This window comes from Mus musculus, chromosome 15 (assembly GCF_000001635.26).
Source record: "Mus musculus strain C57BL/6J chromosome 15, GRCm38.p6 C57BL/6J".
In the NCBI taxonomy this organism is placed as follows: Eukaryota; Metazoa; Chordata; class Mammalia; order Rodentia; family Muridae; genus Mus; species Mus musculus.
The window spans coordinates 101,538,141-101,551,109 of record NC_000081.6 but is presented as its reverse complement, the minus strand read 5'-3'; the positions used below and the strand labels follow the sequence as shown (position 1 = coordinate 101,551,109).

The 12,969-nt window shown below is 52.3% G+C and overlaps 1 protein-coding gene across 1 annotated transcript; it reads left to right on the top strand.

Annotated features, from left to right (window-relative positions):
* The first annotated feature begins 450 nt into the window (after positions 1 to 450).
* Krt82 (keratin 82) lies at positions 451 to 9,894 on the top strand. The gene is made up of 9 exons (NM_053249.3): positions 451 to 911; positions 2,572 to 2,780; positions 4,937 to 4,997; positions 5,514 to 5,609; positions 5,932 to 6,096; positions 7,668 to 7,793; positions 8,200 to 8,420; positions 8,640 to 8,671; positions 9,166 to 9,894. Exons 1-9 carry the CDS (start codon positions 507 to 509, stop codon positions 9,399 to 9,401), a joined length of 1,551 nt encoding a protein of 516 aa, NP_444479.2. The 5' UTR covers positions 451 to 506; the 3' UTR covers positions 9,402 to 9,894.
* Positions 9,895 to 12,969: the final 3,075 nt, after the last annotated feature.

The following is a 12,969-nucleotide window of genomic DNA, read 5'->3' as shown; positions in this document are numbered from 1 at the left end:
TCCGTCTAAGGGTGTCTGGAAGCCCATGGAGTAGTGAAGTGCCTATGGGAAGACACTGAGACAACCCTCTAGTAAACAAAGTCTTTAAAGTCTCTGCCCTGCCTCCGTCTCAGGGAAGCCCCCTTCGATGAGCAACCCAAAGTCCCACAATCCTCTCTCTCCCTGGAGGCTAAGCCACTGGATACAACATCCATAAGTGCATGGTTGGCCTCTTTCATCATTTCCATAAACAAGGAAGGAGGACAAATGGACTTTTATGGGACAACCCCTCCTCCCGGCATTGACCACTGGCTCCCTCTTGCTCCTGGCTACCCTAATTTGCACCCTGTACCTAGCAACTGCCAATACCCCAAGCTCATAAACCTGATTTAGTAGTGATTAGGGGTTTGAACAAGTCCAGTCCCCCAGCCCCCGCCAAATAAAAGGGGAAACGCTGAGCCACGGTGCGGTCAGTCCCGTCCCCATTCTCCTTTCTCTCCAGGGATCCACCTCTGCCTCCCAAAGTCATGTCATGCCGAAATTTCCAGTTGAGCCCCAGATGTGGCAACCGGAGTTTCAGCTCGTGCTCAGCCATCATGCCCCGGATGGTCACCCACTATGAAGTGAGCAAGGCGCCCTGTCGGTCCGGGGGTGGCGGGGGCCTCCGAGCCCTGGGTTGCCTTGGCTCTCGGAGCCTGTGCAACGTGGGTTTCGGGAGGCCCCGTGTGGCCTCCAGATGCGGCATGCCAGGCTTCGGGTACCGAGCGGGAGCCACCTGTGGATCTTCTGCCTGCATCACCCCTGTCACCATCAATGAGAGTCTGCTGGTCCCCCTGGAGCTGGAGATTGACCCGACCGTGCAAAGGGTGAAGAGAGATGAAAAGGAGCAGATTAAGTGCCTGAATAACCGATTCGCATCCTTCATCAACAAGGTAGGAGCAGCCAGGGTGGGACGGGGCAAGAGCCGCTGCAGAGAGTGTCCTGGACCTGTTCTATCTGGGAGACAGGAAGGGGCATTTGTCCATCGGCCTCTTAAGCATTCCATGACCATTTCTCACTGAAATGTCCTGCTTCCCAGCCCAAACTAGCTTGAAGCTTGCAGCGCTCCTCCAGCCTCTGTCCCAGTACTTGGATTACAGGCACACATAACCACACCCAGTCCAAGCCCTTGCACACTCCTCCTCCTCTTCTTCTTCTTCTTCTTCTTCTTCTTCTTCTTCTTCTTCTTCTTCTTCTTCTTCTTCTTCTTCTTCTTCTTCTTCTTCTTAGAACATGACCTTTCTCAGCATGTCATCTGACAAATTATCAAGGTTATCAGAGAGCAAACTGTCAGAGAGACCTCCAAAGTAATAGGAAAGGGATGGCAATGGCTCAGGAGCTAATGGCCTTCCACATGAGGAATAAAACTGCCTCCTGTGTACCTGGGCTATTCCAAGACTCTTAGGCCTGAAGGCGGAGATCATAAACATCTTGAGCCCCAGATTTTCCATCTGTTTAGGAGTGGGGTGGGGCAAATGTGGAACAGAGTTCAGAGCACAAGGTGGCTGTTATCCAAGTTTTGCACTTGGCAGCCCCCAAACCAAAACTTTGGGAAGCTACAAGGCAGAGTGGCATGCTACCTTTAAGTAGCACTGAGCTGGCCTGTCATCCCTAATCCCCCTGGGTTTGTCTCTATACCCTCAAGACTCAGAATCCCTGCCAAGCACTACATGTTGTTTTGGAAACTCCAAGGACTGGGGCAAACATCCCTAAGCCAGAAGTCAGAAGTCCTGAGTCCTGGTAGAGCCCACTCCTCTTACCCTGAATCTCTATGGAAGCTGCTCACAGCTCAGACTCAGAGATTTTGCTGCCTGGTTTGGGGATGATATAGATATAGATACTCAAAGGAGGTAATCTATACACATATATCGGTGATGCCAGGAAATGGTGGTACATGCCTGTAACACATGGGGGGGGGGGTAAAGGCAAGAGGATCAGAGTAACGTAGATCAAAGGGTAAAATCAGTTGCTGACAAGACTGACAACCTGAACTAGATCCCTTCCGAGATGGCTATCTTAAGAGGCCCTCTATGGGAACTCCATAGCAAGGCTCCAGACTATGCTCTGCATGGCACATAGGTGACCAGATCAACTCATGCAGCTGCTTCCAATCGTGAGTCCAACCCACAAAGAATGCAAGAGGTGGACCACAACTTGCCTGCATCACTGGGAGTCCGCTTCCTTCAGAAGCCACCACATAAAGTAGAGCAGCAGCAGCAGGAAGCATTAACAAAGCTAGGGCACAACCCTTGCCCTACCTGACCTGTGCCCTTGAACCTGGGCATTCATGTGTGGGTGTGCTCATAGCAGGGAGAGGTTCACAAGGGGAGAGGGCATGATCCAGGTCATGGGGCTTCCAAGCGGCCAGCCAAAGAGTTCTGTGTGGACTGTCCCATGCATTTGGGACAGTAGTCTTTCGGCCCCAACATGGACCACTGAGGGGGAAGATGTGAGGAGGCACAAAGATACATCCCTCTGGGTGTTAGTCTCTGCAGAGACCTGGCGATGGTCTCCCTGTCCTTTCTACATGGTGACAACCCATTCTCGGGGCAGGTGCGGTTCCTGGAGCAGAAAAACAAGCTTCTGGAGACCAAGTGGAACTTCATGCAGCAGCAGAGAAGTTGCCAGAGCAACATGGAGCCGCTCTTCGAGGGCTACATCTGTGCCCTGCGGCGACAGCTGGACTGTGTGTCCGGGGACCACGGCAGACTAGAGGCCGAGCTCTGCAGTCTCCAGGAGGCGCTGGAGGGTTATAAGAAAAAGTAAGTGGCCGCTGCAAAGGGACTAGAGCAAGCGAGCTGCAGAACCAGCTAGCTCAGGCCCCCATCTCCTCACATGTAAAGCAGGGAACCCGACACGAAAACAACTGAGTAGTGCAGGGCATCCATGTCATTGCCCACAGTGGGAGCCGTGAAGTGTGCCTCTGCCCCATCTCCCTTCCTTCCACCCTGCTTGAATGGGAGCTTGGAAAGGCCTTGCTGAAAAAGTTCTCTCACCTGCCACTCATGGAGCCCCAAGTCTCTGCTCCAGCTACACCCCTATTTGGGATTCCATTTTGCCAAACCCTTTACACACTAAGCACTACATTCTAGTCCCCAGATCACCCCCAGTGTTATTTCCCCCAGGATTCTGTGGCTTCTCCATTTGACAAGCCTTCCTCTCAGGAGCCCCTCATCCCCACCCTGTCTCCTGACATCTGTCTTCCCTGCCGTCCCCTAGAGGGACCATGGGTTTCTGTTGTCCATCCCATCTCACCCACTACCCTGAGGATGGGCCCTGAGCCTGCCACTCGATGTTAATGAAATGGAGATTCCCCACCTTGTAGGAGTCCATCTGCCCACAGCCTCATGGGAACATATTGGGTGAGGGATGGGAGACGCAAGTTTCCATTGAGGAGAAACGAGACAAGAAGATGGGACAAGGAACGTGTCAGTAGAGTAGAGCCACGTTGGAGACATGACTGTTAAGTGCCAACCATTCTTGGTGACAGGCACTGTGCTAGGATGTAGTGCCCACCCCTACCCCACAGCACCAAAAACCCTTTACACATGTGAACAGGTGCCAAGAAGAACCACAAACGAGAGAAGAGAAAGGGGACAGGGACAGAGGACATATTTGGACCATGACCTTGATAGATAATTTTTCTTCCAGTAGACTCCTTCTTCTAAAATATACCCAAAGCCTGGTATAGTGGTACATATCTTGTAACGCCAGCACTCAGGAGGCAGAGACAGGAGGAGTGTGAGTTCTAGGCTAGCCTGAACTACATAGTGAGTTTAAGGGTTACAGAGTAAGACTCTGTCTCAAAAGTTCTTTTAACTTTTTATCTATTAATTGAGAGCCAAGTAGACTTGAAAAGAAATGGAAGGAGGGAGAGGGGAGCAGGTGACTGACAGGCAGGTTGTGGGAGTGAGCAGAGGCCAGGCCCAGAGGGGCCATGCCTTCCTTGAGAAGTACATAGTGAGGCAAGTTTGGACTGGTTCGCACCTCAAAATGAGATCTTTGGGTTTAAAATATGAGGTCCTTCTGGCACATCAACCACAATGGGAAACTCTTGCACAACACTTGTCCCAGCCAGTGCACTTTCAGAAGACATTACAGGTGTCAACGAACTCATAAGAGCCCTCTGAGAAAGGCCTGGGTTGCCCCAGTTCTACTGGGGATACCCCTGTGAATAATGAGGCCTGAAAAGCCATCACCCACCCAGTTTGGTTATGTCTAGTGTGTGGCAAAGTGGGGATTTGAACTTAGACAGTATCTCCAGACCTCCTCGTCAAAGCTAGGCAGAGCTTTGCTGGACCAAAGAAAGATGGGCACCAGGAGCTTGGACTGGCTCTCCTCATCAGTCTCTGTAGCCAGACAGAACCCTGACTCCCATCCCCTCTGTCTGGGGTACAGTATGTGGGCCAGGGAGCCCCCAAGAAGTGGGAGGGGTGCACCTGAACTGTTTCTGTGCTTTGGTAAGTAGGTAATTGCTACCTCTACCATTGGGCTTCAGGTAGGGGCCAGGCATACCCTGCAGGCAAGGAAGAGGTACAGGATCAGATGGGAATCTCCCTGGGTCTAATGCCACCTCAGAACAGCTTGGGAAAGATGACCTGCTGGGAGCATGACCTTGCTCCCATTTCCAAAGGAAATGGTTAGATGAGGGGGCTTCCTCTGCAGCAAGAGAATGAGGTAGCCTTGAGTATCCTAGGGCATGAATCATCACAGAAGCAGGCTGCTGGCGGTGAGAAGGGGCAGGGTGAAAGGTAACTGAGGTATTCTAGAGACAAGAGTCTGTCCCCAGAAGGAAAGAGCCATGAGGGTCTGGAGAGAAGGCTAGAGCATAGCCCAACAGGCACAACTAGTGCACCTGACCCAAGGAGACTCTTCCAAACTCTACACCCTAACCAAAGCCATGCTCCCCTCCCCATAGGTACGAAGAGGAGCTGTCTCTGCGTCCCTGTGCTGAGAATGAGTTTGTCACCCTGAAGAAGGTGAGGCGGTGTATATAGTGAAGGGAAGAATCCAAATACCAGCCCTATTCACATCCCATCCATGTCCCAAGACCTCTTCCACAAACAAGTTCCTCTCCCTTGGTCTCTCGTGTTGGCCCTGGAAAAAAATGCCTGACATCCCATTCAACTCCACCCTGCCTAGAAACAGGGATTGGCCCTGATCTCCACACGTCCTCTGTTACCTTACATGGGATCACGTTCAGCAACTGTTCATTGAGCATCTCTCACGTGCTAAGCGCAGAGCTAGGGGAATGGCTGTGAATCTGCCTTCCCAGGCAACTGCCTGCCCATGTGGCTAATGTTAAGTAAGAAACAAAATAACTGCCGACTTAACCACAGGCACAGAAGCAATCACCCAGCTCCTCAGTTGGGAATTCAGAGAAGAGCCCTGAGCCCACAGCCATCCCTGCCATCACTTGTCCAGGCAGTGCTTGACTAGTGTTGGGCATGGCTCTGCATACCCGATTCAGGTCATGGTCTGTCACTGTGTTACAGGACGTGGACACAGCCTTCCTGGTGAAGGCTGACCTGGAAACCAACTTGGAGGCTCTAGAACATGAGATTGAGTTCCTGAAAGCCCTGTTTGAGGAGGTATTCACGGCCATGAGGTCTTCTGGGTGATCTGTCAGGCAAATTCCAGAGGGACATGGGTGGACAGGAGGGTGGCGGCAAGTACTAGTGGGACATCTCATGCACTCAGGAAGTGAGACTCCCCCAGAGTCATCCAGATAGATGGTTGTCAGGTCTCCCTTAGAGAAGTTCTGGGTCACCATAGGGATAAAGGGCAAAGACAAGGCAGGGAGCAGGCTGGGGATTATAGGCCGGGAAGAGCAAGAACAGTCGTAGGACATCTGAGTGGGCTCCTCTCATGGCTGCACCCTCGGTGCTCACTCCTCCTGCGTGATCTCCCTAGGAGATCGGCCTGCTGCAGTCTCAGATCTCAGAGACTTCAGTCATCGTGAAGATGGACAACAGCCGGGAACTGGATGTGGACGGCATCGTAGCCGAGATCAAGGCCCAGTATGACGACATCGCCAGCCGCAGCAAAGCAGAAGCAGAGGCCTGGTACCAGTGCCGGGTAAGGCTGGGGCACAGAGGGGCTGAGAGAAACATCAGAGGAGGGGGCAAAGGCAGGGAGTGGGGAGAAGCAGAAGACAGGGTCCCATTGCTCTCTGCCCCAAGAATAACTAAGGACCTAACATGTCTGGGTCACCCCCACAACACCAAAGAACCCACAGAAATCCCAGCTCTGCTGTTTCTGCCACGTCGGGTCTCTGCAAAGCAGATGGACCACACACACAGGCCAGCCCTGTCACCAGGGTGCCAGGTCCCCAGCTCTGTTTATCCATAGACTCACTAGAGTGGCCCTCTAAGCAGCATGCAATCAGTATAATTGGTGTTGGTGGCAGAGGGGGTTCTGAGCTTCACAGTGTAGGTGGAGGCCGCTGGCTTGGGTGTTACTGGTGCTGGAGAAGAAACAGTGATTAAGGGTGCTCCAGACTTAGTAATTAGGGGCTTCCTGGGAGGGCAAGGGGAGCCCTGAGGCAGCTGGATCTAACAAGCCATGTCATCTCAGCCTCAATGGCTTGTCTGTGTAATGTACAGTGTACATGCAATCACCCTCTGGCTCCCACATTCAGCAACTGTTCATTGAGCATCTCTCACGTGCGGAGCGCAGAGCATGGAGCTGCAGATGCATCAGGGACAGGGATAGGCAGCAAGCCTGCCTTCCTGACATTTTCCTTCTTGGAGACAGAGCCAAGGGCAGGCACACAGCATTGTCATGAAGAAGATGAGAGAGGGTGACCCACAGGGGTGCTGTGGAGTGTGGCTTTAAATAGGATACTGGGATATGGTGATGGTAGAATGCCCCTGTTGTGAAGGAGTCTATGGTCCAGCCACACCCAAGCCCATGGGAACACTCAGCAGTTTCCAAGGGCAAGCAGAGGGTTCCCACAGGTAATGGGGGGGGGGGCAGCACATGAAGTCTGGACAAACAGGAACATTGACATTTGACCTGCTCTCAAAGGCCACGCGATGCACATAAGCAGAGAGCAGGAGAAGAGTGGCTAACTTAATTTTTTTTCACTTTGAATCTGATTTCTGATGTCTGTTTGTTGCTTTGAAGTCAGCCAAAGCAAGATATCACATTGTTTTAGTTTTGACTGTCCAACCCCAGGCTGAACATGCAATCCTTCTAAAGTCCACAGGACATGGAAAATGGAAATAACCCTCAGGAGAGCTCAGACTCTGGGGCAGAGAAGGGATCCGATGCAAAAGGAGGAATCTAGGAGAGTAGGGATCAGAGACTGGGGTTGCGTGACATAGGAATAAGGAGCAGCCACACGAGACACCTGGCATTGATGAGAACCCAAAAAGGAATGGGATGTGGGATAAGTACATTCATGGGACACAGTCATGAAACACCTAAGCTAGGAAGAAATGGGATGTGAGATAAGTATTGTCATGGGGCACAGTCATGGAGCACCTAAGCTAGGAAGAAATGGGATGTGAGATAAGTATTGTCATGGAGCACAGTCATGGAGCACCTAAGCTAGGAAGCCAATGGACAAGAGGCTGGGGACAGTGAGGAAGGGGCCAAGAGATGCCACAGTGAAGGGCTGGGGTCTCACCTTTCTGTCCTGGCAGTATGAGGAGCTGAGGTTAACGGCTGGGAACCACTGTGACAACCTACGCAACCGCAAAAATGAGATCCTGGAAATGAACAAGCTAATCCAGCGGCTGCAGCAGGACATTGAGGCAGTCAAAGGCCAGGTAAGGTCCCGGAGTGGCTGGGAGAACCTACCAGAGGGCCACCTTCCTGCTGGGCCATGCCAGGGCAGGACAAACCTCGTCAGTGAGGAAGAGAGACGAGCCTGGGCCACCTTGTCTCACAGGAAGCAAGATGCCTCTACAAGCTGCCCACCAGCCGCATGAGCAGCCCCACAAAGTCAGGTTCCCTGCTGTCAGAGAAGTAGCCAGGCAGAAGACTAAACTCAGGCTCTCACCCTGTGATCCTGACCTTCAACATGACTAAGTTACTTATAAAGTTAGACCTACTCAGTTCAACTAGGCTTGTGAGAACCAGCCAGGCTCTACCATCTATTTATTAGCCACAACCCCATCCCTGTTCCTCTGTGTTTCTAGTCCCAGTAACACCTCTCCTGTGCCCACTCCCCAGCGATGCAAGCTCGAGGGGGCCATTGCCCAGGCAGAGCAGCAGGGAGAGGCCGCCCTCACTGATGCCAAGTGCAAGCTGGCAGGGCTGGAGGAGGCCTTGCAGAAGGCCAAGCAGGACATGGCCTGCCTGCTCAAGCAGTACCAAGAGGTGATGAACTGCAAGCTGGGGCTGGACATCGAGATCGCCACCTACAGGCGCCTGCTGGAGGGCGAGGAGCACAGGTGAGCGCAGATGGGCACCAGGGCGACTGCTATCCTGTCTCCCTAGGGTAGCTGCTGCTGTTAGCATCCCACAGTCTTGGGAAGCAAAGCACAGTCTCACCCCCACCCACACCCCACAGCCCACACCCCACACCCCCACACACCCCTTAACACAGTGAGGGCAGAAAGTAGGGCTCCCTTCGCGGCAGGAGCCTGACATCTTTTCCCTTCTTTCTCTAGGTTGTGTGAAGGCATCGGGCCTGTGAATATCTGTAAGTAGCTGAGTCATGAATCCTGGACTCAGGATCTGGGGTTTGGGTAGAATTCCCAGGTGGAAACCCATCACATTCCACCCAGCCCTTGGAGCCTCTCACATCCCCACTGGATGAGCATGTCTGCCATACTTCCTGTGCGGGTGGAGAAAATCCAGCAAGGCTGCCCACCCAAGTCACCACCTGAACAAAGGATGTTTTGCTGGAGGGTTAGCAGCAGGGTCAGGCGAGAGCTGCAAGGCGAGGAGAATCTGTGAGAGGAGTCAGGCATCACTCCCAGCTTCACGGAGACTTCAGGGAAAGGCGGGGGAGGGGGAGCGGGGGGGGGGGGGCATGTGTGAATGTATAGGGTGCTTCCAAGCATTGAATATGATTAGGGAGGGTAGATGGATCCTTGGAGCCAGGTAGAAGCGCCGGGAGGTTCAGAGACTGGGATGGCCCAGGGTAGGGGATGGCCCACGTGTGGCACTGAGCATATTTTTCTGTCCCCACAGCTGTCAGCAGCTCCAAAGGTGCCGTACTCTACGAGCCCTGTGTGATGGGCACGCCCATGCTGAGGACCGAATACTGCACCGGGACCACGGGTGTCCTGAGGAACAGTGGGGGCTGCAACGTGGTGGGCACCGGTGAACTCTACATCCCCTGCGAGCCCCAAGGGCTCCTGGGCTGTGGAAATGGGCGGAGCTCCAGCATGAAGGTGGGGGTGGGTAGCAATTCGTGCAGCCGCTAGTGTTAGCGCTACTCAGATTCTGAAATTGCTGAATACCACATCTCTATGGGGCTGAAGACCAGAATATTCCAAAACTCTTCCCTTCCCACACCAACTACACATTGCCCTGGGATACTCCTGGGAGCTGAGCTACTCCCAGCCCCGCTCATTTCTTCAAAGCCACCCTTCGCATATCTAGATGCAGACCCCAAGCTGGACACAGAGTATGTGGAGACACAGAGAAGGGGGTTTTATTGTCTCTGTCACCTGGGGTAGCAAGTCAACTTTAAGACAGTCAAGAGAATGGCTATAGTCTTACCACCACTTCTCTCCCAGGAGGGGTGGCCAGCTGTACACACAACTGTTCTGTTTTGCAAAAGGCTCCATTTCACTTTCCTCACAAAGCCAGCCCTTGTCCTTTCTACCCCATCTCCTTTCCCTCTGGCTCTCAAATAGCTAAGAAAATTGAACTCATAGGACCCACCTGAAGCATGCAGTATTATAAAAAAAAAAAAAAATCAAAAGGAGATTCCCCATTCGCATTCTGAAACACAAAACCGAGATTTACAATCAGAGGTTCAGGGTCACTGGGCACTGTGTCTCCTGAGCATCGAGACTCTAGGATGTTGGGTAGTGTATTGAGCTCAAAGTAAAATACAGCGCTCATTGACAGCTGATGGCGAGATGTGCCTAAAATGAAGATAATGGTGTATGGTGTGGTTGCTACTCAGCAGTGACAGCCAGTCTTGGTCATGCTGCCTTAGTCCAAGCCCCGCCTACCGCCTTGGCCCCAGCCCCGCCTACCTCTATACATAATCATTGCTTCCTGCCTCCCTCTCATTTAGTCCCTCTAACTTTGGGCCTTGGGTCAAATAGGAGCATGGTATGGGGCTGCCCCAGTCACTTGGAGGCTCGTTTAGGATCTGAGAGAGGGAAGAGATGCTAGGCTGACATACAAATCCTGTCCACCTGGAGTTCAGGTTCTCTCTGAGGAGTCTCTGAGCTGTCTGTTTCCAATAAACTGACCCTGTTCATACACACTCTAGAAACCAGAATGTCTCACCCTGCTGGGTGTGGGGTTGGGATAAAGGTAAGGGAACTCTCAAGGAGCCTTCAAAGATTGCAGTCTCGGGATAGAAATGAAGGAGTTACACTCGTGGGAAAAACCTCACATACGTGATATGCAAGAGGCCCGTGGGATAAACATGACGGCATATGATTCATTCGCACATGTGCAAGACACTCTCCGTGTTATGAACAGCACATGTTATGCACAGCCTCGCCATTCCATGGATGCACATACACACATCTAGAGGCGACACATAGGACCCCATCATGCTATGTCAAGACTTAGCTTAGCATCTCCCATCTCCACCATTTGTCCCCATGGCCTTGGAGCTCCCACCAGGGGCAAGCTTTGGAAATGGGTGACATCTGGCCTAGGAGGAGGACCAGGACACCCCCCTAACCTCTCCTCATTTAAGGAGTCCAAGGACTGGAGTTAAGCCTGGAGGCCAGCAGTCTCACCCTTCATGAGGCCCTAGAACCCTCCCTGCTGGCTGCATTGACCTCAGAGTTCATCCCTCCTCGAGAGTTTTCTGTCCCTTGTGGTGGCCCCTGCTGGAATCAGAAGGTGCCTCCTCCTTCCCACAACCACATTCAGAGTCTCCATTCTGTGCAGAGCCCTGAGCTAGAGGCCCATGATACCAAGATGAGAAACAAGGCCTGTTAACCTCCCAGAACTCTGGACCAAACTGTGCAACCATAGATGATGCTCAAAACAAGCTAGTGGCTGTGCTGAAAGCTGGTTAGAGAGGCTCACAGAGACCCAAGAGAGGAGTGTGATGGGAAGCCTGGAGCTGCAGATTCTGGGCAGCCTGTTTAAAAGAACCCTCTCATCCGCTTTTTGTTTGGGCAATCTATTTTTGTTTTGCATTTTACTTTTGAGATAGGCTCTCTCTATGAAGTCCTGGCTGTTCTGGAACTTGCTGTGTAAACCAGTAATAGCCTCAAACTCAGAGAGATCCTCCTGCCTCTGCCTCCTGAGAGCTGGGATTAAAGGCGTGCGCCACCACACCCAGCCAACAACAGATATTAAGTACCTGCCTGAGTCAGGCTGGAGTGCTGATGGTACAGAGGTGAAGGAGACAACCCTTCCTGTAAGTAACAATACTAAGAGCCCTTAGGAGAGATGAGACTGGAGGTACCTTTGGCAGGCCTGTGCCAAGGTGTGCCACTAAGAAATTATGCCTCGCAACAGATCTAGTGTAAAAAGTTTGTTGGGGGAGGGGGGAGAGCAAAAGGCTGCCTTGAAGTGAGCACATGAAAAAGAAAGACTGAGCTCTCAGTTTCCTCCCTCCCCCTCCCCCCTCCCCCTCCCCCTCCCCCCTCCCCCTCCCCCTCCCCCCTCTCCCCTCTCCTGCATCCTGGAAGCTGAGGGGAGAGCTGGTGTGGCCAGTACCTTTTATGAACCACACCTGCCACACCTGAAGTACTTTGAGATGGCAGGTAATGATGTAATCTGCTGCCAGGTCCCTGAAGTTAGGCCGATGGAAATACCTGATTGCTTACACCTGTGACAGGATGCTAACTGGCACAATCACTGCTGAGAACCGAGTGTTGGTTTCCAAAAGTGTTACACATAGAGTTACCTAGCTAGTCCACTCCTAGATACATACTCAAGAGAAATGAACATGTGTTTCCATACACAAAAAAGCTGCTACATGGTTCATAATAACTAAGACTTGGAAACGATTCAGATACCCATCGGCGGATAAGCAAAATGATATGGCACAGCTGGACAGTGAAAATATAACTTTATTCCTGAGAAGAAATAGGATGCTAATGGGTGCTACAACATGGGCAATCCTTGAAGCACTCGAAGTGAAAGAAGCTGGCACGATTGGCCACTAATTGGGTGACTCCTGCATGTGTTAGGAAATACACAGATAAAAGGTAGCTCCTAAGGGCCAGCCGGAGAGGAAGCTGGGAGCCAGGGAAATAATGACAGCTGCAAACATCTGACAGAAATTTTACCAAGTCCCCTTAAATAAGCCTGTTGTGTGGAGCTGTGCATTGTACTCTGGGGCTTTTAAGAGCAGCTTAGTGGGAGTGCAGAACTGAAGCAATGATTATAGCCGTTGTCTCTGACAGAAATATGGCTGGATGGCGGGGGCAGGGCTGAGTGGTGGGGGGCAGGGCATGACAGAACTTGGGGTCTCAGTGTAGCCAGCAAGACTCAAAAGCTCCCCCTTCCGGAAGAGCAACAGGTAGCAGACAAGCCTGAAGCTCAAAGGTCTGCAGGACTGTGAGATGAAAGAGGCCATTACTGTGAGGCACAGCAGCTGGCAGGGGCATAGTGAGGGAGAGCCTCCATCTCTGCCTGCACCTGTGCCTGCCAAACTCCCTCCTGGTTTATAACCTAGGTCTCTGGAACTAGGAATACTCTTGGCCTGGAGTCAGCAACCAGCCTCTTGTGAGACTTTGATTCCAGGCCAGTCGGGCTCCTGAGAGTGATTGCTAGGAGGTGGAAGAGCCCAAGCAAGTGCTACCCGCAGCAGCCATGGACACCCTAGCTCAGGCCTGGTTA

Coding starts and splice junctions, on each gene's coding strand:
- Krt82 (NM_053249.3), top strand. CDS start 507: ATGTCATGCCGAAATTTCCAGTTGAGCCCCAGATGTGGCAACCGGAGT. Junction 912..2,571: donor TCGCATCCTTCATCAACAAG/GTAGGAGCAGCC, acceptor TTCTCGGGGCAG/GTGCGGTTCCTGGAGCAGAA. Junction 5,610..5,931: donor TGAAAGCCCTGTTTGAGGAG/GTATTCACGGCC, acceptor TGATCTCCCTAG/GAGATCGGCCTGCTGCAGTC.